The following is a 27,500-nucleotide window of genomic DNA, read 5'->3' on the forward strand; positions in this document are numbered from 1 at the left end:
TTTTTGGGGCTCTATAACAAAGAACAAAGAACAAACAGCAAAGACATATACAGTACATGATCAAATACAAATCTTAGAATCAACTATTAAAGACTACCAGAACCCACTGGATTCTCCAATTACATTGAATGAGCTACAGGACAAAATACAAACCTTCCAACCCAAAAAGGCCTGTGGTGTTGATGGTATCCTCAATGAAATGATTAAATATACAGACAAAAATTCCAATTTGCTATACTAAAACTCTTTAACATCATCCTTAGCTCTGGCATCTTCCCCAATATTTGGAACAAAGGACTGATCACCCCAATCCACAAAGTGGAGACAATTTGATCCCAATAACTACCGTGGGATATGTGTCAACAGCAACCTTAGGAAATTATTCAGCATTATCATTAACAGCAGACTCGTACATTTCCTCAGTGAAAACAATGTACTGAAGAAATGTCAAATTGGCTTTTTACCAAATTACCATACGACAGACCACATATTCACCCTGCATACCCTAATTGACAAACAAACAGACCATGAGGGTCTACTATATAAATTGATGAAAAGGCATGTTGGGGGAAAAACATATGACATTATAAAATCCGTGTACACAAACAACAAGTGTGCAGTTAAAATTGGCAAAAAACACACACGTCTTTCCACAGGGCTGTGAGGTGAGACAGGGATGCAGCTTGAGCCCCACTCTGCTCAACATATACAGTACCACTCAAAAGTTTGGACATGCCTACTCATTCCAGGGTTTTTCTTTATTTTTTACTATTTTCTACATTGTAGAATAATATTGAAGACATCAACACAATGAAAAAACACATATGGATTGATGTAGTAACCCAAAAAGTGTTAAACAAATCAAAATATATTTTATATTTGAGATTCTTCAAAGTAGCCGCCCTTTGCCTTGATGACAGCATTGCAGACTCTTGGCATTTTCTTAACCAGCTTCATGAGGCAGTCACCTGGAATGCATTTCAATTAACAGGTCTGCCTTGTTATAAGTTCATTTGTGGAATTTCTTTATGCGTTTGAGCCAATCAGTTGTGTTGTGACAAGGTAGGGGTGGTTTAAGTCCGGGAAAACTCCAGGGCTGGATGGCATACCAGTGGGAGTATATAAAATCAAATTAATTTATATAGCCCTTCTTACATCAGCTGATATATCAAAGTGCTGTACAGAAACCCACCCAAACACCCAAACAGCAAGCAATGCAGGTGTAGAAGCACGGTGGCTAGGAAAAACTCCCTAGAAAGGCCAAAACCTAGGAAGAAACCTAGAGAGGAACCAGGCTATGAGGGGTGGCCAGTCCTCTTCTGGCTGCCCTTGCCCCAAACTTTTTTATATACTCAGAGGACCGTTATTTGCATGTTTTAACCACTCCTTTATAAATGGTAGATTATCGGACACTCAACAAGAAGGTCTGATTTCATTATTACTGAAACAGGATCCAAGTGGTAAATATAAAGATCCAGTCTATTTAAAAAAATTGGAGCTTCTTACACTTCATTGTTGTGATGTAAAAATTCTAGCTAAATGCTTAGCGTATTGAATTAAAAAGGTATTGTCTGATATAATTCATCCTAATCAGACAGGTTTTTTACATGGACGATACATTGGAGATAATATAAGACAAGTACTGGAAACAATAGAATACTATGAAATATCTGGGGAATCAGGCCTGGTAATAATAACTGACTTTCAAAAGGCCTTTGATAAAGTACAACTGGAGTTTATATATAAATGCCTATAATATTTCAATTTTGGAGAATCTCTTATACAATGGGTTAAAGTTATGTATAGTAACCCTAGGTGTAAAACAGTAAATAATGGCTACATCTCAGAAAGTTTTAAACTGTCAAGAGGAGTAAAACAAGGTTGTCCACTATCAGCATATCTATTTATTATTGCCATCGAAATGTTAGCTGTTAAAATTAGGTCCAACAATAATATTAAGGGATTAGAAATACAGGGCTTAAAAACTAAGGTGTCATTGGACGCTGATGATTAATGTTTTCTTTTAAATCCACAATTAGAATCCCTCCACAGCCTCATAGAGGATCTAGATACTTTTTCTAACCTCTGTGGATTAAAACCAAATTATGATCAGTTATTACGTATTGGATCACAAAAAAATACAACTTTTACATTACCAATAAAATGGTCTGACGGGGATGTGGACATACTCGATATACATATCCCGAAAGAAAGAAATGATCTCACTCCAATACAATTTTATAGAAAGTTAGCAATAATAGATAAGATCTTGCTACCATGGGAAGGAAAATACGTGTCTATTTGTGGAAAAATCACCCTCATTAAGTCTTTAGTCATATCACAGTAACTATTTGCTTATGGTTTTACCTACACCTAGCAACCTGTTGTTTTATTATACATTTTATGAGCAAAACATATTAAATTTTATTTGGAATGGAAAGCCAGACAAAATCAAAAGGGCCTACTTATATAATGAATATGAATTCGAAAGTCAGAAATTATTAAAGCATTAGACCTCTCACTAAAGGCTTCAGTCATACAAAAGTTATACTTAAATCTGAACTGGTTCTCTAGCAAATTAGTAAGAATGTCTCACCCCATGTTCAAGAATGGCCTTTTTCCCTTTAGTCAGATTACAACCGCTCACTTTTGGTTATTTGAAAATGAAATCATCTCCAAAATATCATTTATTTTTTTACAAACCATAGAAAGTTGGATGCATTTTCAGTTTAATCCCACATAAAAGACAGAACAAATAATATAAACAATTATTGTGTTTAAACTCAAATATACTAATTGATCAAATAAAATAAAAGGTGTAATCTTTTGTAAATGATATCATAAATAGGACTGGAGGAGATGTCACACATGCAGCTAACACAGAAATGTCTGCTCTACCCAAAATTACAACCAACTAATTGCAGCATTACCACAAAAAATATAAGAGGCAAGTTCAACGGGAAAAAAAGTAAGGAACTTGTCTGTCGGCCCTGCATTAAAGACCACATTTGTTAAAGAAAATTGTGATAAATAAATATATATACCAGTTTCATTTAAGGACCAAAAATTGACAGCTGTGGCATATAGATTGCAAAATCGTTGGGAAGAGATTTTCGATGTACCGATTCCATGGCACATGGTTTATGAATTGACACGCAAAATGACACCGGATTCAAAACTTTTTTCAATTTAAATTAATATACAAAATTCTTGCAACCAATAAAATGTTATATATATGGGGGATACAATCTTCCCAGCTCTGCAGATTCTGCTGTGAGGAGGCAGAGTCATTCGGTAATTTATTTTGGTATTGTCCATATGTAGCTCGTTTTTGGTCACAGGTCCAGGAATGGCTGAAGAATTGCAACATTTACCTGGAGGAAACTCTGCAGATAACAATACTGGGTGATCTGAAAAGTCATAGTCAATCGATCAATAATATAACAATATTTTTAGCAATTATGTTTATCTTTAATTTACAATCTGTAGAAACTATGAGAATCTAATTTTATTTCATTTTTTATTTAACCTTTATTTAACTCGGCAAGTCAGAACAAATTCTTATTTACAATTGACGGCCTACCCCAATAGAAAGATTCAACATTTTTGTGAAACATCACAGCACAGTTGAAAAATATACGGCAAATAGAAATCCAAAATGGATGGTGTTAAAAGATAGATGGGAGGGGTTGAATGGAGCTGAAGGGTGGGACTAATAACAACACGAAAGCAAATGTCAAATACACTGTGTCTGTAAAATGTATATAGGTTCAGAACTTTTGTGAAATGGCACAGTTCAAAATAATGGAAAATAGAAATCAAACTTGATGGACATCAGAAATAGTGGAAGGCCAGGACTAAAAACAAACAAAATATAACTATTGTAAAATAGATTGTGTTCATAAAATGTGTATAGTATGTATAAGATGGAAGTAGAAGCCTAAGTGTTATTGTTTATTAGTTTTTACTCCAGTTAGGGCAGGAGTGGTAGGGTTTGCAGGGAAATAATAAGGGAAAATATATTTTAAGATATGAAGGTCAGTCAATCCGGAAAATTTCAAGAACTTTGAAAGTTTCTTCAAGTGCAGTCGCAAAATCCATCAAGCACTATGATGAAACTGACTCTCATGAGGACCGCCACAGGAAAGGAAGATGCAAATTCATTAGAATATCTGCATCTTAGATTGCAGGCCAAATAAATGCTTCACAGACTTCAAGTAACAGACACATCTCAACTGTTCAGAGGAGGTTGCGTGAATTAGGCCTTCATTGTCAAATTGCTGCAAAGAAACCACTACTAAAGGACACCAATAATAAGATGATACTTTCTTGGGCCAAGAAACACGAGCAATGGACACTAGACCGATGGAAATATGTCCTTTGGTTTGATGAGTCCAAATTTGAGATTTTTGGTCCCAACCGCCGTGTCTTTGTGAGATGCAGAGTAGGTGAACAGAAGATCGTTGCCTAGAGCACACAAAAAACTATACACACCTAAGCATAAACATCAGCGCACAGGTAACTTCCACAAAGCTGTGAACGATCTGAGAGACAAGGCAAGAAGGGCCTTCTACACCCTCAAAAGGAGCATAAAATTTGACATACCAATTAGGATCTGGCTAAAAATACTTGAATCAGTTATAGAACCCATTGCCCTTTATGGTTGCAGGTCTGGGGTCCGCTCACCAACCAAGAATTCACAAAATGGGACAAACACCAAATTGAGACTCTACATGCAGAATTCAAATCAAATCAAATCGAATTCTGCAAAAACATCCTCTGTGTACAACGTAAAACACCAAATAATGCATGCAGAGTAGAATTAGGCTGATATCAGCTAATTATCAAAATCCAGAAAAGAGCCGTTAAATTCTACAACCACCTTTAAAGTAAGCGATTCCCAAACCTTCCATAACAAAGCCATCACCTACAGAGAGATGAACCTGGAGAAGAGTCCCCTAAGCAAGCTTGTCAAGGGGCCCTGTTTCTCAAACACAAACAGACCTCAGAGACACAATTAGACCCAACCAAATCATGAGAAAACAAAACGATAACTAGAATGCTATTTGGCCCTAAACAGAGAGTACACCGTGGCAGAATACCTGACCACTGTGACTGACCCAAAATTAAGGAATTCTTTGACTATGTACAGACTCAGTGAGCATAGCCTTGCTATTGAGAGAGGCCACAGTAGGCAGACCTGGCTCTCAAGAGAAGACAGGCTATGTGCACACTGCCCACAAAATGAGGTGGAAACTGAGCTGCACTTCCGAACCTCCTGCCAAATGTATGACCATATTAGCGACACATATTTCCCTCAGATTACACAGACCCACAAAGAATTCAAAAACAAATCCAATTTTGATAAACTCCCATATCTATTGGCTGAAATACCACAGTGTGCCATCACAGCAGCAAGATTTGTGACCTGCCACAAGACAAGGGCAACCAGTGAATAACAAACACCATTGTAAATACAACCCATATTTATGTTTATTTATTTACCCTTTTGTACTTTAATAACTATTGTTTACAACACTGTATAGAGATGTAATATGACATTTGTAATGTCTCTTTTCCTTTGGAACTTTTGTGTGTAATGTTTACTGCTCATTTTTTATTGTTTATTTCACTTTTGTTTATTATCTATTTCACTTGCTTTGGCAACGTTAACATATGTTTCCCATGCCAATCGAGACCTTTGAATTGAATTGAATTGGGAGAGGGGTAGAGAGAGGGGTAGAGAGAGGGGTAGAGAGAGAGGTAGATAGAGAGAATGAGAGAGAGAGAGAATGAGAGAGACAGAACACCAAACAGGTGGTAGTGTTTGAGGGATGTGAGTCTGGCCCTGTGGACTTGTAGCTATGAAATATTTGGTTTGTGTAAAGGAAGTCATGTCTAAATGGGGGAGAATCCCAGACTCCTTCGGAAATGACTGCTCTGTGTTCCACATTTCCTGTCCCGCTCTCTCTCTCTCTCTCACACACACACACACACACACACACACACACACACACACACACACACACACACACACACACACACACACACACACACACACACACACACACACACACACACACACACACACACACACACACACACACACACACACACACACCTGCGTCTCTCCGATGACAGATCCCTGTCCTCTGCCCAAAGGCTCTTCCTGAGAACACAGCAGCCTGGTCCATCTGTGAAAGCTCAGCCTTGCTACTTTAACGACCAGAGACTGAGACTGAGGCCAGAGCCTGAGGCCAGAGCCTGAGACCAGAGCCTGAGACCAGAGACTAGAACCCAGAGACCAGAGAATGAGGCCAGAGACCAGAGAATGAGGCCAGAGACCAGAGACTGAGGCCAGAGACCAGAGACTGAGACCAGAGACTGAGACCAGAGACTGAGACCAGAGACTGAGGCCAGAGACCCGAGACTGAGACCCGAGACTGAGACCAGAGACTGAGACCAGAGACTGAGGCCAGAGACCCGAGATTGAGACCCGAGACTGAGACCAGAGACTGAGACCAGAGACTGAGGCCAGAGACCAGAGACTGAGACCAGAGACTGAGGCCAGAGACTGAGGCCAGAGACTGAGGCCAGAGACTAGAGTCTAGTCTGAGGCCAGAGTCTAGAGTCTGAGGCCAGAGTCTAGAGTCTGAGGCCAGAGGCTGAGGCCAGAGACTGGACACTAGAGACTAGACACTAGAGTCTGAGGCTAGACGCTAGAGACTGAGGCCAGAGATTGAGGCCAGACACTAGAGACTGAGACCATAGTATGAGCCCAGACACTAGAGACTGAAGCCAGAGTCTGAGGCCAGAGTCTGAGGCCAGAGTCTGAGGCCAGAGTCTGAGGCCAGAGACTAGACACTAGAGTCTGAGACTAGACACTAGAGTCTGAGACTAGAGACTAGAGTCTGAGACTAGACACTAGAGTCTGAGACTAGACACTAGAGACTGAGACTAGACACTAGAGACTGAGACTAGAAACTAGATACTGAGACTAGACACTAGAGACTGAGACTAGACACTAGAGTCTGAGACTAGACACTAGAGACTGAGACTAGAAACTAGAGACTGAGACTAGACACTAGAGACTGAGACCATAGACTGAGACTGAGGCCAGAGACTGAGGCCAGAGACTGAGGCCAGAGCCTGAGGCCAGAGACTAGAACCCAGAGACCAGAGAATGAGGCCAGAGACCAGAGACCAGAGACTGAGACCAGAGACCAGAGACTGAGACCAGAGACTGAGACCAGAGACTGAGACCAGAGACTGAGGCCAGAGACCAGAGACTGAGAACCAGAGACTGAGAACCAGAGACTGAGAACCAGAGACTGAGGCCAGAGACTGAGGCCAGAGACTAGAGTCTAGAGTCTGAGGCCAGAGTCTAGAGTTTGAGTCCAGAGACTGAGGCCAGAGATTGGACACTAGATACTAGACACTAGACACTAGAGTCTGAGGCTAGACACTAGAGACTGAGGCCAGAGACTGAGGCCAGACACTAGAGACTGAGACCATAGTATGAGCCCAGACACTAGAGACTGAGGCCAAACATTAGAGACTGAGGCCAGAGTCTGAGGCCAGAGTCTGAGGCCAGAGTCTGAGGCCAGAGACTGAGGCCAGAGACTAGACACTAGAGTCTGAGACTAGACACTAGAGACTGAGACTAGACACTAGAGACTGAGACTAGACACTAGAGACTGAGACCATAGACTGAGCCTGAGGCCAGAGACTGAGCCCATAGTATGAGACTGAGGCCAGAGACTAGAATCTGAGGCCAGAGACTGAGGCCAGAGACTAGAGACCGTAGTATGAGTCCAGACACTAGAGACTCAGACCAGAGACTCAGACCAGAGACTCAGACCAGAGACTCAGACCAGAGACTCAGTCCAGAGACTGAGGCCAGAGACTGAAACCAGAGACTGAGACTAGACACTAGAGTCTGAGGCTAGACACTAGAGTCTGAGGCTAGACACTAGAGACTGAGGCCAGAGACTGAGACTAGACACTAGAATCTGAGGCCAGAGCCTGAGGCCAGAATCTGAGGCCAGAGACTGAGGCCAGAGTCTGAGGCCAGAGACTGAGGCCAGAGACTAGAGTCTGAGGCCAGAGACTGAGGCCAGAGTCTGAGGCCAGAGTCTGAGGCCAGAGTCTGAGGCCAGAGTCTGAGGGCAGAGCCTGAGGCCAGAGACTGAGGCCAGAGTCTGAGGGCAGAGTCTGATGGCAGAGTCTGATGGCAGAGTCTGAGGGCAGAGTCTGAGGCCAGAGCCTGAGGCCAGAGACTAGAGACTGAGGCCAGAATCTGAGGCCAGAGACTAGAGACTGAGGCCAGAGACTGAGGCCAGAGACTAGAGCCTGAGGCCAGAGACTGAGGCCAGAGACTAGAGTCTGAGACTAGACACTAGAGTCTGAGGCTAGACACTAGAGTCTGAGACTAGACACTAGAGTCTGAGACTAGACACTAGAGACTGAGACTAGACACTAGAGTCTGAGACTAGACACTAGAGTCTGAGACTAGACACTAGAGTCTGAGACTAGAAACTAGAGACTGAGACTAGACACTAGAGACTGAGACCATAGACTGAGACTGAGGCCAGAGACTGAGGCCAGAGACTAGAACCCAGAGACTGAGGCCAGAGACCAGAGACTGAGACCAGAGACTGAGACCAGAGACTGAGGCCAGAGACTGAGGCCAGAGACTGAGGCCAGAGCCTGAGGCCAGAGACTAGAACCCAGAGACCAGAGAATGAGGCCAGAGACCAGAGACTGAGGCCAGAGACCAGAGACTGAGACCAGAGACTGAGACCAGAGACTGAGACCAGAGACTGAGAACCAGAGACTGAGGCCAGAGACTGAGGCCAGAGACTGAGGCCAGAGACTAGAGTCTAGAGTCTGAGGCCAGAGTCTAGAGTCTGAGTCCAGAGACTGAGGCCAGAGATTGGACACTAGAGACTAGACACTAGAGTCTGAGGCTAGACACTAGAGACTGAGGCCAGAGACTGAGGCCAGACACTAGAGCCTGAGACCATAGTATGAGCCCAGACACTAGAGACTGAGGCCAGACATTAGAGACTGAGGCCAGAGTCTGAGGCCAGAGACTGAGGCCAGAGACTAGACACTAGAGTCTGAGACTAGACACTAGAGACTGAGACTAGACACTAGAGACTGAGACTAGACACTAGAGACTGAGCCTAGAAACTAGAGACTGAAACTAGACACTAGAGACTGAGACTAGACACTAGAGACTGAGACTAGACACTAGAGACTGAGACTAGACACTAGAGACTGAGACCATAGACTGAGCCTGAGGCCAGAGACTGAGCCCATAGTATGAGACTGAGGCCAGAGACTAGAATCTGAGGCCAGAGACTGAGGCCAGAGACTAGAGACCGTAGTATGAGTCCAGACACTAGAGACTCAGACCAGAGACTCAGACCAGAGACTCAGACCAGAGACTCAGACCAGAGACTCAGTCCAGAGACTGAGGCCAGAGACTGAAGCCAGAGACTGAGACTAGACACTAGAGTCTGAGGCTAGACTCTAGAGACTGAGGCCAGAGACTGAGACTAGACACTAGAATCTGAGGCCAGAGCCTGAGGCCAGAGCCTGAGGCCAGAGTCTGAGGCCAGAGACTGAGGCCAGAGACTAGAGTCTGAGGCCAGAGTCTGAGGCCAGAGTCTGAGGGCAGAGTCTGAGGCCAGAGTCTGAGGCCAGAGTCTGAGGCCAGAGTCTGAGGGCAGAGTTTGAGGGCAGAGTCTGAGGCCAGAGACTAGAGACTGAGGCCAGAGTCTGAGGCCAGAGACTAGAGACTGAGGCCAGAGACTGAGGCCAGAGACTAGAGCCTGAGGCCAGAGACTAGAGCCTGAGGCCAGAGCCTGAGGCCAGAGACTGAGGCCAGAGACTAGAGACTGAGGCCAGAGACTGAGGCCAGAGACTAGAGCCTGAGGCCAGAGACTGAGGCCAGAGACTAGAGACTGAGGCCAGAGACTAGAGACTGAGGCCAGAGTCTGAGGGCAGAGACTAGAGCCTGAGGCCAGAGACTGAGGCCAGAGACTAGAGACTGAGGCCAGAGACTAGAGACTGAGGCCAGAGACTGAGGCCAGAGACTAGAGACTGAGGCCAGAGACTGAGGCCAGAGACCAGAGACTGAGGCCAGAGACCAGAGACTGAGGCCAGAGACTAGAGACTGAGGCCAGAGACTAGAGACTGAGGCCAGAGACTAGAGCCTGAGGCCAGAGTCTGAGGGCAGAGACTGAGGGCAGAGCCATGATGGATCACAGCAATACCTTTGTTGTTTTCTATTTCAAAGCTGAATGAAAGACTAGATTCATCACAATCCAACGTCAAACAAAATCCTATTTCCAGACATGTAGATTTGTTTCAGAGCTTGTTAGAAGTGGAGAGTGGGATTAACTAATACGGCAACTGCATTATCATGTTCCACTAGCCTAATGATTCACTGCAGTACTGAGTCTAACAGCTAACCTTGACCCCTAGACAGCAACAGAGCTTGGGACTGGAGAGAAGGACATTCAGACGTAGGGTGACTGGCTGTGGACATACACGCTGGCAAATTAGTGTTACAGTCCTTCCTTAGTCTGGGAGGAATGTGATGGGACCACAGACACACACATCCAGTATGCACGCACACACACAAGTTACTGTGGAAAGTAAAAAAAAATTATAGTTTGTGCACTGATATACTTTGAGCAGAAATCCCAAGTTCTGTCTGAAATCTACCATGATCTGTCTGAAATCTACCATGATCTGTCTGAAATCTACCATGATCTGTCTGAAATCTTCCATGATCTGTCTGAAATCTACCATGATCTGTCTGAAATCTACCATGATCTGTCTGAAATCTACCATGATCTGTCTGAAATCTTCCATGATCGGTCTGAAATCTACCATGATCGGTCTGAAATCTACCATGATCGGTCTGAAATCTACCATGATCGGTCTGAAATCTACCATGATCTGTCTGAAATCTACCATGATCTGTCTGAAATCTACCATGATCGGTCTGAAATCTACCATGATCGGTCTGAAATCTACCATGATCTGTCTGAAATCTACCATGATCTGTCTGAAATCTACCATGATCTGTCTGAAATCTACCATGATCGGTCTGAAATCTACCATGATCTGTCTGAAATCTACCATGATCTGTCTGAAATCTACCATGATCGGTCTGAAATCTACCGTCTGAAATCTACCATGATCGGTCTGAAATCTACCATGATCGGTCTGAAATCGACCATGATCGGTCTGAAATCTACCATGATCTGTCTGAAATCTACCATGATCTGTCTGAAATCTACCATAATGTCTACCATGATCTGTCTGAAATCTACCATGATCTGTCTGAAATCTACCATGATCGGTCTGAAATCTACCATGATCTGTCTGAAATCTACCATGATCTGTCTGAAATCTACCATGATCGGTCTGAAATCTACCATGATCTGTCTGAAATCTACCATGATCGGTCTGAAATCTACCATAATGTCTACCATGATCGGTCTGAAATCTACCATGATCTGTCTGAAATCTACCATGATCGGTCTGAAATCTACCATGATCTGTCTGAAATCTACCATGATCTGTCTGAAATCTACCATGATCGGTCTGAAATCTACCATGATCTGTCTGAAATCTACCATGATCGGTCTGAAATCTACCATGATCGGTCTGAAATCTACCATGATCTGTCTGAAATCTACCATGATCGGTCTGAAATCTACCATGATCGGTCTGAAATCTACCATGATCGGTCTGAAATCTACCATGATCTGTCTGAAATCTACCATGATCTGTCTGAAATCTACCATGATCTGTCTGAAATCTACCATGATCGGTCTGAAATCTACCATGATCGGTCTGAAATCTACCATGATCTGTCTGAAATCTACCATGATCGGTCTGAAATCTATCATGATCTGTCTGAAATCTACCATGATCGGTCTGAAATCTACCATGATCTGTCTGAAATCTACCATGATCGGTCTGAAATCTACCATAATGTCTACCATGATCTGTCTGACATCTACCATAATGTCTACCATGATCTGTCTGAAATCTACCATAATGTCTACCATGATCTGTCTGACATCTACCATAATGTCTACCATGATCTGTCTGAAATCTACCATAATGTCTACCATGATCTGTCTGAAATCTACCATAATGTCTACCATGATCTGTCTGAAATCTACCATAATGTCTACCATGATCTGTCTGAAATCTACCATAATGTCTACCATGATCTGTCTGAAATCTACCATGATCGGTCTGAAATCTACCATAATGTCTACCATGATCTGTCTGAAATCTACCATAATGTCTACCATGATCTGTCTGAAATCTACCATAATGTCTACCATGATCTGTCTGAAATCTACCATGATCTGTCTGAAATCTACCATGATCTGTCTGAAATCTACCATAATGTCTACCATGATCTGTCTGAAATCTACCATAATGTCTACCATGATCTGTCTGAAATCTACCATGATCTGTCTGAAATCTACCATGATCTGTCTGAAATCTACCATGATCGGTCTGAAATCTACCATAATGTCTACCATGATCTGTCTGAAATCTACCATGATCTGTCTGAAATCTACCATGATCTGTCTGAAATCTACCATGATCGGTCTGAAATCTACCATAATGTCTACCATGATCTGTCTGAAATCTACCATAATGTCTACCATGATCTGTCTGAAATCTACCATAATGTCTACCATGATCTGTCTGACATCTACCATAATGTCTACCATGATCTGTCTGACATCTACCATAATGTCTACCATGATCTGTCTGAAATCTACCATAATGTCTACCATGATCTGTCTGAAATCTACCATAATGTCTACCATGATCTGTCTGAAATCTACCATGATCGGTCTGAAATCTACCATAATGTCTACCATGATCTGTCTGAAATCTACCATAATGTCTACCATGATCTGTCTGAAATCTACCATAATGTCTACCATGATCTGTCTGAAATCTACCATGATCTGTCTGAAATCTACCATGATCTGTCTGAAATCTACCATGATCTGTCTGAAATCTACCATGATCTGTCTGAAATCTACCATGATCTTATTATGTATGTGAAGTAGTCTGCCAGTCCCAGTCTCTTTATGTGAAGCCCAGACTCCTGTTTTCTTAGATGTCCCTGTTTGGAGAGACCGACTGGGAAGGGAACAGGACAGACATCATTACATCAGTTGTAGCGTTGCTCTGCCTGTTGGTGATGTTTTCTAAAGGCTATTCCATCTTCCATCACCCCCCCTAACTCCCTCACACACACACACACACACACACACACACACACACACACACACACACACACACACACACACACACACACACACACACACACACACACACACACACACACACACACACACACACACACACACACACACACACACATCATAATAGCCAGTCAGCATTATCTTAACCAAGCACATCTGTGGATGGTCCTCATGAGTGTTCTACTGTAACCAATGGAAACGGCATAAACTAGACCTCCCGTCGTTTGTTTGGTTGCCTTATCACGTCTGTTCCAGAATTGGAATGTTGGCTGATCCTATTTGGCAGAGTGATGAATATCTCCTTTCAGTAGTTGTTGTACAACATCTGTGAGTGTGTGCGTGTGTGTGTATGTATGCCGTGCGTCTTACACAATACACACAATTCACCCGCATGCATTTTCATTTGTCGTTGTTTTTGACCCCACCATTGGTATTTATTTTATTCCATTTAGGCAAAGAACATGTTCATAAATCATATCTGGAATCCATTGATATTACAATAAGCTACATGTATTTTTTATATCCCCGACCAGTAGAGTAATGTTATGGTTATGGGTATCCCCCCCAGCTTCTCTTGTATCTGAAAATGGAGGACAAAATGGTGGACAAAATGGTGGACAAAATGGTGGACAAAATGGAGGACAAAATGGTGGCCATGTGTTTGTTTTATTTTTTAAACTTTATTTAAGTAGAGAACCATTGAGACCAAGATCTCTTTTTCAAGGGAGCCCTGCAGGGACATGACCAGTAGGCTTCCAAGTCTGGTCCTAGATCAGTTTGTGCTGCCTTGCTAGATTCTATGGTTATTGTCAGGCCAATTGGGAAAACAGATCTGAGACCAGGCTGTGTACCTCTCACAGATGTGTAGTGGTCCATCTCAAAAGCCTGCCGTTGTTGTGGACCGTATCATAGCTGGTGTTGATTGATTTTACATAGGGCCACTGCCTGAACAACAGCAGGTGGAGGAACTGAACTGAAGTTAATAAAGGCCTGTGTTTGGTTACTGGAGGCGGGTGTGTGTGTGTGTGTGTGTGTGTGTGTGTGTGTGTGTGTGTGTGTGTGTGTGTGTGTGTGTGTGTGTGTGTGTGTGTGTGTGTGTGTGTGTGTGTGTGTGTGTGTGTGTGTGTGTGTGTGTGTATATATATATAGCTCTGGCTTCCTGGTCTGTCTGGGGCAGAATGGGGGAGGGAGGAGGTTGGGGTGTGCAGGTGAGAAGGGTTGAAGAGGTTCATTTCAGGGCCAAGTTGGAGAGGGTTGAGCGAGAAGATTGCCCGCAGATGGTAGTAGTTTGTGTGTGTGTGTGTGTGTGTGTGTGTGTGTGTGTGTGTGTGTGTGTGTGTGTGTGTGTGTGTGTGTGTGTGTGTGTGTGTGTGTGTGTGTGTGTGTGTGTGTGTGTGTGTGTGTGTGTGTGTGTATATATATATAGCTCTGGCTTCCTGGTCTGTCTGGGGCAGAATGGGGGAGGGAGGAGGTTGGGGTGTGCAGGTGAGAAGGGTTGAAGAGGTTCATTTCAGGGCCAAGTTGGAGAGGGTTGAGTGAGAAGATTGCCCGCAGATGGTAGTAGTTTGTGTGTGTGTGTGTGTGTGTGTGTGTGTGTGTGTGTGTGTGTGTGTGTGTGTGTGTGTGTGTGTGTGTGTGTGTGTGTGTGTGTGTGTGTGTGTGTGTGTGTGTGTGTGTGTGTGTGTGTGTGTGTGTGTGTGTGTTGTTCCGTCAGTAGGGCAGTGGGTCACTCTCTCAGCCAGCTCTGTGTCAGATTCTGCCTTTGTTTCATCCACAGAGAGACAGCCAGGCTTTATTGTTTATTGTCTTTGGTTACAGCCGGCCAGGATGTCAATGTTTTGTTTCAACAACAAAAAGAGGAATTATCATTTCCTCTCATATAAAAACCTTATATAATAATCACATTTCAGTTCAGAGAGCCTGCATGAAGATCTTACTCATCATCATTTTCTGCCGTAATGTATTAGCTAGGCTTTGATCCATTTAATGTGTGTGAAAGAGAGAGAGAGAGAGAGAGAGAGAGAGAGAGAGAGAGAGAGAGAGAGAGAGAGAGAGAGAGAGAGAGAGAGAGAGAGGGGGGGGGGGGTGAGAGAGAGAGAGAGAGAGAGAGAGAGAGAGAGAGAGAGAGAGAGAGAGAGAGAGAGAGAGAGAGAGAGAGAGGCAGCTTTGGTAGGCTGATATAATTTGCTTTAATGAGCGGGCCTAGAATGAGCTGCTGGACACAGGCGTTTCTGTATGTGTGCTCCCTTGTTATTGCTTATTTTGCATGTTATTGCTTATTTTGCACTCACTCTCTCTCTCTCTCTCTCTCTTTCTCTCTTTCTCTCTCTCTCTCTCTCTCTCTTATGTCTTTCTTTCAAACTTGTTTTTCTCTCCAAAACACTCGTTACTTTATTTCTTAGAATTTGTCTTCTAATTCCAGCCCCACGCTGCTGGCACTGATCCTCGTAGTGATAACACCACATGGTGATTTGTGTTATTATTCCACACAGTGGTTACAAAGGAAATGTTCTAGCTACTATCTTTGTTAATGAACATCTACGACTAAGAGAGAAGTGAGCTCCTAGCGCATTGGTGTTGAATCACCATTGGCGTTCGATGAAATGTACCCAGTTAGCAACAAGGGGAGTGGCAGAGCTGGTAAATACGCGGACATATAGTTATGCTGAGAAAATAATGGGAGATTTTCACTACATTCCACAATGTCTTTGATCCTTCAATGGACGTTTTTTCACTTTCGATGCGTGCCCGTGGCTTCCCAAAACGAGAAGCAGAGTTTACTGATGGTTCTGAAAGGGTTTTCTGTTCTTAACAGTGTAATGAGGGTATAATGAGGGTATGGAGAGAGATGGGCCTCTTCTTCTTCCGTAGCTTATTTGCAGATCTTTCCCTGACCCTGAAAAGGGGTAAGTCACACACAGCACAGGGTTGGCTTTTCTTCTCTCTCTTTAAGCCTCAGTTTCTCAGTTACTCTCTGAGTGTCTCCAAAGAAACGAGAGCGGGGCTATTTCCTGAGGACCTGTTTTTGATTGAAGACAGTGGCAAGCCAAAAACTTAAACATAATTCAACATCTCCACCATGCAGTTTGGGAAAGGCCCATTTCTGTTCACATCTCTCTCACACAAATGCCAAGAAGTCAATTGTTCCAGAGCCTAGATTTCACAAAAACGGATCATCCTAGAAATTATTTATGATGTCTAGTCACATCACATCAGGACAAAAAGAGCAAACTCTTTTTCCTCACTCTCCTCAGAGTGTCTTCCTCCTCAGAGTGTCTTCCTCCACAGAGTGTCTTCCTCCACAGAGTGTCTTCCTCCTCAGAGTGTCTTCCTCCTCAGAGTGTCTTCCTCCTCAGAGTGTCTTCCTCCTCAGAGTGTCTTCCTCCTCAGAGTGTCTTCCTCCACAGAGTGTCTTCCTCCTCAGAGTGTCTTCCTCCACAGAGTGTCTTCCTCCACAGAGTGTCTTCCCCCTCAGAGTGTCTTCCTCCTCAGAGTGTCTTCCCCCTCAGAGTGTCTTCCTCCTCAGAGTGTCTTCCTCCACAGAGTGTCTTCCTCCACAGAGTGTCTTCCTCCACAGAGTGTCTTCCTCCTCAGAGTGTCTTCCTCCACAGAGTGTCTTCCTCCTCAGAGTGTCTTCCTCCTCAGAGTGTCTTCCCCCTCAGAGTGTCTTCCTCCTCAGAGTGTCTTCCTCCTCAGAGTGTCTTCCCCCTCAGAGTGTCTTCCTCCTCAGAGTGTCTTCCTCCACAGAGTGTCTTCCTCCACAGAGTGTCTTCCCCCTCAGAGTGTCTTCCTCCTCAGAGTGTCTTCCTCCTCAGAGTGTCTTCCTCCACAGAGTGTCTTCCTCCACAGAGTGTCTTCCCCCTCAGAGTGTCTTCCTCCTCAGAGTGTCTTCCCCCTCAGAGTGTCTTCCTCCACAGACTGTCTTCCTCCACAGACTGTCTTCCTCCACAGAGTGTCTTCCTCCACAGAGTGTCTTCCTCCTCAGAGTGTCTTCCTCCACAGAGTGTCTTCCTCCACAGAGTGTCTTCCTCCACAGAGTGTCTTCCTCCTCAGAGTGTCTTCCCCCTCAGAGTGTCTTCCTCCTCAGAGTGTCTTCCTCCACAGAATGTCTTCCTCCTCAGTGTGTCTTCCTCCTCAGTGTAAAATATGAGTTTGTCGAAGTAGCAGTAGCATTAAGCAGCTATATTCTATTCGATGTCAACATTTCAGAACGTAGGTTAAACGTTAGCGCTGTGTTGAGTTCCATCGGTCCGATCTAAAGGTCACCTATCAGATAGTCAGCCAATGTTATTTACTCTAATCTTCTTTCAGAGCAGCTGAGCTGTTCAGGTTGTCTGTTAGAAATGTCATGTCAAGCCTTCCTATGTCTGTCAAGTCTGATATTTCCCTGGTATTTTCATCTCTCTCTCTCTCTCCCTCTCTCTTTCTCTTTGTCTCTCTCTCTCTCAATCTCTTTCTCACTCTCTCTCTATCCTCTCTCTCTGTCTCTCTCTGTCTCTCTCTCTCTCTCTCTCTCTCTCTCTCTCTCTCTCTCTTTCCCTATCCTATCTCTCTCTCTTCATCCCCCCTCAAATCAAATCAAATCAAATGTATTTATATAGCCCTTCTTACATCAGCTGATATCTCAAAGTGCTGTACAGAAACCCAGCCTAAAACCCCAAACAGCAAGCAATGCAGGTGTAGAAGCACGGTGGCTAGGAAAAACTCCCTAGAAAGGCCAAAACCTAGGAAGAAACCTAGAGATGAACCAGGCTATGAGGGGTGGCCAGTCCTCTTCTGGCTGTGCCGGGTGGAGATTATAACAGACATGGCCAAGATGTTCAAATGTTCATAAATGACCAGCATGGTCAAATCATAATAATCACAGTAGTTGTCGATGGTGCAGCACCTCAGGAGTAAATGTCTCTCTTCATCTCTCTCCCCCTCTCTTTCTCTAAAAGCCTTTAACGGTTAACATAGGGGAAAGTACCCACTAGTCACACAATGGTTGAATCAACGTTGTTTACACGTCATTTCAATGAAAATATATTGAACCAACGTGGAATAGACATTGAAGTGACGTCTGTACCCAGTAGGTAATCAACAAAACTCTCCTCATCGGGATATAAACCACAGTAAAAACACCCAACGTGACATCAACGGGCTACGGACTACGGACTACGTGATGTGGGCTACGGACTACGTGATATGGGCTACGGACTACGGGCTACGGACTACGGGCTACGGGATACGGACTGTAAAAAATCATCTCTTCTTTCTTTATTGAGGATCAAATTATGCCGTTGTAAAAGAGAGGGAGAGAAAAGGGGGAGTAAAAAAGGAGAGAGAGAGAGAGAGAGAGAGAGAGAGAGAGAGAGGGAGAGAGAGAGAGAGAGAGAGAGAGAGAGAGATTATGTTTCATTAGGAACCAAAGTCTCACTGATGAATAATACAACAGGACCTCCAGGATAACATGGAGATTGGGATCATCATTTTCACGCCGCCTGTATCAGCTTGCACGTCCCTGTGCGAGGAGCGAGGAGGCGGTATCGTATCACTGTTACTTGGCCCCATGCCAAATACAAGGACTACAAGCATGGGAATCCTAGCCTGATTCCCAAATCTGTTTGTGCTGTCTTGCCTAACTCCTAGGTCATGCCTCATTGTCATGCGCAATGACATTCAGTGGCGTGACTATGACCTAGGAGTTGGCAAGACATGTCCAAACAGATCTGGGACTCTGGACGTCTACAGCACTATCAATACATAAGGCATTTGTGCTGGAACATCCTGGCATTTGACATTACAATCTTTTGTGGCAAAACATGGCAAATGTCACCTATCTCTCCAGTGGACCCAAACAGATCCATGCACCTTTGTTGTGGGGTGACCTTTCTTTCGGAGCAATAGAATAATGGAATGATGGAATAATGGAATGATGGAATGATGGAATGATGGAATAATGGAATAATGGAAAGATGGAATAATGGAATGATGGAAAAATGGAAAGATGGAATTATGGAATGATGGAATAATGGAATAATGGAATGATAAACTCTCTCCTTTTCTTTGTCTGTTTTCCCACCCCAAAAATCTATTCAATTTCAATTGAAGAGGCTTTATTGCCATGGGAAACATACAGTTGAAGTCGGAAGTTTACATACACTTAGGTTGGAGTCATTAAAACTCGTTTTTCAACTACTCCACAGATTTCTTGTTCACAAACGATGGTTTTGGCAAGTCGGTTAGGACATCTACTTTGTGCATGACACAAGTCATTTTTCCAACAATTGTTTACAGACAGATTATTTCACTTATACTGTATCACAATTCCAGTGGGTCAGAAGTTTACATACACTAAGTTGACTGTGCCTCTAAACAGCTTGGAAAATTCCAGAAAATGATGTCATGGCTTTAGAAGCTTCTGATAGGCGAATTGACATCATTTGAGTCAATTGGAGGTGTACCTGTGGATGTATTTCAAGGCCTACCTTTAAACTCAGTGCCTCTTTGCTTGACATCATGGGAAAATCAAAAGAAATCAGCCAAGACCTCAGAAAAATAATTGTAGACCTCCACAAGTCTGGTTCATCCTTGTGAGCAATTTCCAACCCCCTGAAGGTACCACGTTCATCTGTACAAACAATAGTACGCAAGTATAAACACCATGGGACCAAGCAGCCATCATACCGCTCAGGAAGGAGACGCGTTCTGTCTCCTAGAGATGAACGCACTTTGGTGTGAAAAGTGCAAATCAATCCCAGAACAACAGCAAAGGACCTTGTGAAGATGCTGGAGGAAGCAGGTACAAAAGTATCTACATCCACAGTAAAACGAGTCGTATATCGACATAACCTGAAAGGCCACTCAGCAAGGAAGAAGCCACTGCTCCAAAACCGCCGTAAAAATGCCAGACTAGGGTTTGCAACTGCACATGGGGACAAAGATCATACTTTTTGGAGAAATGTCCTCTGGTCTGATGGAACAAAAATAGAACTGTTTGGCCGTAATGACCATCGTTATGTTTGGAGGATAAAGGGGGAGGCTTGCAAGCCGAAGAACACCATCCCAACCGTGAAGCATGGGGGTGGCAGTATCATGTTGTGGGGGTGCTTTGCTGCAGGAGGGACTGGTGCACTTCACAAAATAGATTGCATCATTAGGCAGGACAATTATGTGGTTATATTGAAGCAACATCTCAAGACATCAGTCAGGAAGTTAAAGCTTGGTCGCAAATGGGTCTTCCAAATGGACAATGACCCCAAGCATACTTCCAAAGTTGTGGCAAAATGGCTTAAGGACAACAAAGTCAAGGTATTGGAGTGGCCATCACAAAGCACTGACCTCAATCCCATAGAAAATTTGTAGGTAGAACTGAAAAAGCATGTGCGAGCAAGGAGGCCTACAAACCTGACTCAGTTACACCAGCTCTGTCAGGAGGAATGGGCCAAAATTCACCTAACTTATTGTGGGAAGCTTGTGGAAGGCTACCCTAAACGTTTGACCCAAGTTAAACAGTTTAAAGGCAATGCTACCAAATACTAATTGAGTGTATGTAAACTTCTGACCCACTGGAAATGTGATGAAAGAAATAAAAGCTGAAATTAATTCAATTTAATTAACAATTCATTGATATATATGTTGGGGCTTAAGCTGCATCCCTGTCTCACCCCCCGGCCCTGTTGAAAGAAATGTGTGTGTTTTTTGCCAATTTTAACCGCACACTTGTTGTTTGTGTACATGGATTTTATAATGTTGTGTGTTTTTCCCTCAACACCACTTTCTATCAATTTATATAGCAGTATATTATATATATATATTTTTTTTGTTGTCAATTATGGTGGGCAGAGTGAATACATGGTCTGTCGTACGGTAATTTGGTAAAAAGCCAATTTGACATTTGCTCAGTACATTGTTTTCACTGAGGAAATGTACGAGTCTGCTGTTAATGATAATGCAGAATAATCTCCTAAGGTTGCTGTTGACACATATCCCACGGTAGTTATTGGGGTCAAATTTGTCTCCAGTTTTGTGGATTGGGGTGATCAGTCCTTGGTTCCAAATATTGGGGAAGATGCCAGAGTTTAATTATAGCCAATTGGAATTTGTGGTCTGTATATTTGATCATTTCATTGAGGATACCATCAACACCACAGCCCTTTTTGTGTTGGAGGGTTTGTATTTTGTCCTGTAGTTCATTTAATGTAACTGGAGAATCCAGTGGGTTCTGGTAGTCTTTAATAATTGATTCTAAGATTTGTATTTGATCATGTATATATTTTTGCTGTTTGTTTTTTGTTCTTTGTTATAGAGCCAAACAGATTGGAGAAGTGGTTTATCAATACATCTCCATTTTGGATAGATAATTATTCGTGTTGTTGTTTGTTTAGTGTTTTCCAATTTTCCCAGAAGGTGTTAGATTCTATGGATTCTTCAATTACATTGAGCTGATTTCTGACGTGCTGTTCCTTCTTTTTCAGTATTGTATTTCTGTATTGTTTTAGTGATTCACCATAGTGAATAAGGCTCATGTTTCCTGGTTCTCTATGTTTTTGGTTGGATAGGTTTCTCAATTTCTTTCTTAGGTTTTTGCATTTTTCATCAAACCATTTGTCAGTGTTGACAATTTTCTAAGGTTGTGAAAGACTTTTCAGAAGCAAGATTGACAGCTGGATATTGGGGGATAAGATTCTGATGGAATGATTAACTTCAGCCTTGTTGCATCTATCTCTTTCTCGGTCTCGGTCTCTGTCTCTCTCTTTCTTTGTCTCTCTCTCTCTCGCGCTCTCCTCACTCACTCCCTCCCCCTCCCCCTCCCCCTCCCCCTCTCCATCTCCCTCTCCCTCTCCCTCTCCCTCTCCCTCTCTCTCTCTCTCTCTCTCTCTCTCTCTCTCTCTCTCTCTCTCTCCCTCTCTCTCTCTCTCCCTCTCTCTCTCTCTCCCTCTCTCTCTCTCTCTCTCTCTCCCTCTCTCTCTCTCTCTCTCTCTCTCTCTCTCTCTCTCTCTCTCTCTCTCTCTGTCTCTCTCTCTCTGTCTCTGTCTCTCTGTCTCTCTCTCTCTCTGTGTCTCTGTCTCTCTCTCTCTCTCTCTCTCTGTGTGTCTCTCTCTCTCTCTCTGTGTCTCTGTCTCTCTCTCATCCTCGTAGATTTTGCTGATACTTTCTTTTCTTCCCTCGCTGTATCTCTCACTCATTCCCCGTCTCGGTCTCTGTCTCTCTCTCGCTCCCTCTTTCTTGCTCCCCCCACTCTCTCTCTGTATATATATTTTTCTATCTCTCTCTTTCTTTCTCTCTCTCTCGCTCCTTTTCTCTCTCTCTCTCTCTCTCTCTCTCTCTCTCTCTCTCTCTCTCTCTCTCTCTCTCTCTCTCTCTCTCTCTCTCTCTCTCTCTTTCTCTCTTCTCTCTCATCCTTGTAGATTGTGCTGATACTTTATTTTCTTCCCGAATCAAACGTTGGCGATAGCAGATAGACGATGGCCTTTCTTCAAAAGGAGGGACTAGGCAAGAAAATGAAGTTTTGTATAGGTTAAGAAAGGGGACTCAAATAGAGCTCTGGAGAGGATTGAACAGAAACTATTGTCATTGAATCTCATGGCCATGTTCTTAGAATGTCTACGGCTGAAATGTTCTACATATGGAGTGGAAGTTGAATAGGACTGTTTATGTGATGCTACACTGCTGTCACTAACTGTCTATCTCTCTCACCCCTTCTTCTCCCTCTTCCTCATCTCTCTCTCTCTCTCACCCTCTCTATCTCTCTCTCTTTCTTCCTCTTCTCTCTCTCTCTCTCTCTCTCTCTCTCTCTCTCTCTCTCTCTCTCTCTCTCACCCCTTCTTCTCCCTCTTCCTCATCTCTCTCTCTCTCTTTCTTCATCTTCTCTATCTCTCTCTCTCTCTCTCACCCCTTCTTCTCCCTCTTCCTCATCTCTCTCTCTCTCTCTCTCTCTCACCCCTTCTTCTCCCTCTTCCTCATCTCTCTCTCTCTCTCTCTCTCTCTCTCTCTCTCTCTCTCTCTCTCTCTCTGTCTCTCTCTCCCTCTCTATCTCTCTCTCTTTCTTCCTCTTCTCTCTTTCTCTCTCTCTCTCTTTCTTCCTCTTCCTCTTCTCTCTCTTTCTTTCTCTCTCTCTCTCTCACTTCTCTCTCTCTCTCTCTTTGTTTCTCTCTCTCTCTTTTTCTTCTCTCTCTCTCACACTTCTCTCTCTCTTTTTCTTTCTCTCTCACTTCTCTCTCTCTCTCTCTCACTTCTCTCTCTCTCTTTGTCTCTCTCTCTCACTTCTCTCTCTCTCTTTGTGTCTCTCTCTCTCTTTGTCTCTCTCTTTGTCTCTCTCTCTCTTGTTTTCTATCTCTCTCTTTGTCTCTCTCTCTCTCTTTGTCTCTCTCTCTTTGTCTCTCTCTCTCACTTCTCGCTCTCTCTTTGTGTCTCTCTCTGTCTCTCTCTCTCTTTGTCTCTCTCTCTCTTTGTCTCTCTCTCTCTCTCTCTCTCTGTCTCTCTCTCTCTCTCACTTCTCTCTCTCTCTCTTTGTCTCTCTCTCTCTTTGTCTCTCTCTCTCTCTCTCTCTCTCACTTCTCTCTCTCTCTTTGTCTCTCTCTCTCTCTCTCTCTCTCGCTCTCTCTCTCTCTCTCTCTCTCTCTCTCTCTCTCTCTCTCTCTCTCAGGGAGCTCCTGGGCCCAGACTTCACAGAAACCCACTACAGTGAGGATGGGCAGCCTGTAACTGTGGCCACCAATTACAGTGTAAGTCTCTATCCCACTCCTCCGCCACTCCCCGCCTAATCCTCCCTAATCCTCCTCCACTCCCCCCTAATCCTCCCTCACTCCTCCTCCACTCCCCCCCTAATCCTCCCTCACTCCTCCCTCACTCCTCCTCCTCCTCCACTCCTCCTCCACTCCTCCTCAACTCCTCCTCCACTCTTTCCCCCACTCCTCCTCCTCCTCCACTCTTTCCCCCACTCCTCCTCCTCCTCCACTCCTCCTCAACTCCTTCCACACTCCTCCTCCACTCTCTCCCCCACTAGCTCTTTCTCTCTTTCTCTCTCCCGGTTCTTCCCCCTGACCCTCATGCCTATCACTACTCAGCCTGCTGGATTCTCAGACCTCCATCACATGATGTATCAGGAACAGCAGAAAACAGTATCACATGACAAAACACACACACTTCCACAGGGAGTGTACACTCGTACACACAGGCACGCGTGCAAACATGAACACACACACACACCGGAGGAGTCTGTCAAACTATGTGTTGATGGATTTAAAACGAGTCTCTTTCCCAGAAAAGTTGTAAATAGATTGCTGAAGATTGTACCACACATATGCACTTAAAAAATCAGCGTCAAGGTTTGAACCTCTTATGTGTCTACTCTGCCCCTTGATTCATCCCTCTCTACTTTTTACCTTGAAATATAAATACAGCTCTTATTGGTCCATTTCTCCGTAGGGACATTTCTGAGGAAATTGTTACAGTTGAACACATTTCAGGTTTGTATGTAGGCTTTGCACCTATTGTGGGTTCTGCAGAGTTTCTGAGTTTAATCTTTTAGGAGTTATTGTTTATGATGAGTTATTCTACCGAATATGTTCAGTCTTTTAGCATCATCATCCTCATCATCATCATCATCAGTCCTTATCGTCCCCTGCGGTTGTTTTGATAAACAGCTCTGTCCCAAAGTTAGGTTTAGGAAACCTTTTCAACCTTTTTTCACTATTGGTTAGAGCCTGTAAGTAAGCATTTCACTGTAAGGTCTACCTACACCTGTTGTATTCAGCATTTCACTGTAAGGTCTACCTACACCTGTTGTATTCAGCATTTCACTGTAAGGTCTACCTACACCTGTTGTATTCAGCATTTCACTGTAAGGTCTACCTACACCTGTTGTATTCAGCATTTCACTGTAAGGTCTACCTACACCTGTTGTATTCAGCATTTCACTGTAAGGTCTACCTACACCTGTTGTATTCGGCATTTCACTGTAAGGTCTACCTACACCTGTTGTATTCAGCATTTCACTGTAAGGTCTACCTACACCTGTTGTATTCAGCATTTCACTTTAAGGTCTACCTACACCTGTTGTATTCAGCATTTCACTGTAAGGTCTACCTACACCTGTTGTATTCAGCATTTCACTGTGAGGTCTACTACACCTGTTGTATTCAGCATTTCACTGTAAGGTCTACCTACACCTGTTGTATTCAGCATTTCACTGTAAGGTCTACCTACACCTGTTGTATTCAGCATTTCACTGTAAGGTCTACTACACCTGTTGTATTCAGCATTTCACTGTGAGGTCTACCTACACCTGTTGTATTCAGCATTTCACTGTAAGGTCTACCTACACCTGTTGTATTCAGCATTTCACTGTAAGGTCTACCTACACCTGTTGTATTCAGCATTTCACTGTGAGGTCTACTACACCTGTTGTATTCAGCATTTCACTGTAAGGTCTACCTACACCTGTTGTATTCAGCATTTCACTGTAAGGTCTACCTACACCTGTTGTATTCAGCATTTCACTGTAAGGTCTACTACACCTGTTGTATTCAGCATTTCACTGTGAGGTCTACCTACACCTGTTGTATTCAGCATTTCACTGTAAGGTCTACCTACACCTGTTGTATTCAGCATTTCACTGTAAGGTCTACCTACACCTGTTGTATTCAGCATTTCACTGTAAGGTCTACCTACACCTGTTGTATTCAGCATTTCACTGTAAGGTCTACTACACCTGTTGTATTCGGCATTTCACTGTAAGGTCTACCTACACCTGTTGTATTCAGCATTTCACTGTAAGGTCTACCTACACCTGTTGTATTCAGCATTTCACTGTAAGGTCTACTACACCTGTTGTATTCAGCATTTCACTGTAAGGTCTACCTACACCTGTTGTATTCAGCATTTCACTGTAAGGTCTACCTACACCTGTTGTATTCAGCATTTCACTGTAAGGTCTACTACACCTGTTGTATTCAGCATTTCACTGTAAGGTCTACCTACACCTGTTGTATTCAGCATTTCACTGTAAGGTCTACTACACCTGTTGTATTCAGCATTTCACTGTAAGGTCTACCTACACCTGTTGTATTCAGCATTTCACTGTAAGGTCTACCTACACCTGTTGTATTCAGCATTTCACTGTAAGGTCTACCTACACCTGTTGTATTCAGCATTTCACTGTAAGGTCTACCTACACCTGTTGTATTCAGCATTTCACTGTAAGGTCTGTTACACCTGTTGTATTCAGCATTTCACTGTAAGGTCTACCTACACCTGTTGTATTCAGCATTTCACTGTAAGGTCTACTACACCTGTTGTATTCAGCATTTCACTGTAAGGTCTACCTACACCTGTTGTATTCAGCATTTCACTGTGAGGTCTACTACACCTGTTGTATTCGGCATTTCACTGTAAGGTCTACTACACCTGTTGTATTCAGCATTTCACTGTAAGGTCTACTACACCTGTTGTATTCAGCATTTCACTGTAAGGTCTACCTACACCTGTTGTATTCGGCATTTCACTTTAAGGTCTACTACACCTGTTGTATTCAGCATTTCACTGTAAGGTCTACTACACCTGTTGTATTCAGCATTTCACTGTAAGGTCTACCTACACCTGTTGTATTCAGCATTTCACTGTAAGGTCTACCTACACCTGTTGTATTCAGCATTTCACTCTAAGGTCTACCTACACCTGTTGTATTCAGCATTTCACTGTGAGGTCTACTACACCTGTTGTATTCGGCATTTCACTGTAAGGTCTACCTACACCTGTTGTATTCAGCATTTCACTCTAAGGTCTACCTACACCTGTTGTATTCAGCATTTCACTGTGAGGTCTACTACACCTGTTGTATTCAGCATTTCACTGTGAGGTCTACTACACCTGTTGTATTCAGCATTTCACTGTGAGGTCTACCTACACCTGTTGTATTCGGCATTTCACTGTAAGGTCTACTACACCTGTTGTATTCGGCACACGTGACAAATAAACTTTGATTTGATTTGAACAATTTTACTGGGTACAAAATTAAATAAAATTAAATCGCTCTGGGGTTTTTTGCAGAGAGACGTCAACCTTTTTTCCTGTACTCTGATTCCCACAGAGTCAGGATAACTGTAAATTATTAATTATTATTATTATTTTTAATTATTATTAACACGCTCGTTCAAGTTCAACCTGATAATACAGTAAAATCACAGTTGA

The 27,500-nt window shown here is 43.4% G+C and overlaps 1 protein-coding gene across 1 annotated transcript in view; it reads left to right on the plus strand.

Moving 5' to 3' along the window:
• adam19a (ADAM metallopeptidase domain 19a) overlaps positions 1 to 27,500 on the plus strand; it is a 211,718-nt gene that overhangs the window by 125,408 nt on the left and 58,810 nt on the right. The window contains exon 4 of the mRNA XM_038995829.1: positions 23,956 to 24,034. Within this exon, the coding sequence (XP_038851757.1) occupies positions 23,956 to 24,034 (79 nt within the window). The remainder of the gene's footprint in view (positions 1 to 23,955; positions 24,035 to 27,500) is intronic.

This window comes from Salvelinus namaycush, chromosome 6, assembly GCF_016432855.1.
Source record: "Salvelinus namaycush isolate Seneca chromosome 6, SaNama_1.0, whole genome shotgun sequence".
Classification (NCBI taxonomy): Eukaryota; Metazoa; Chordata; class Actinopteri; order Salmoniformes; family Salmonidae; genus Salvelinus; species Salvelinus namaycush.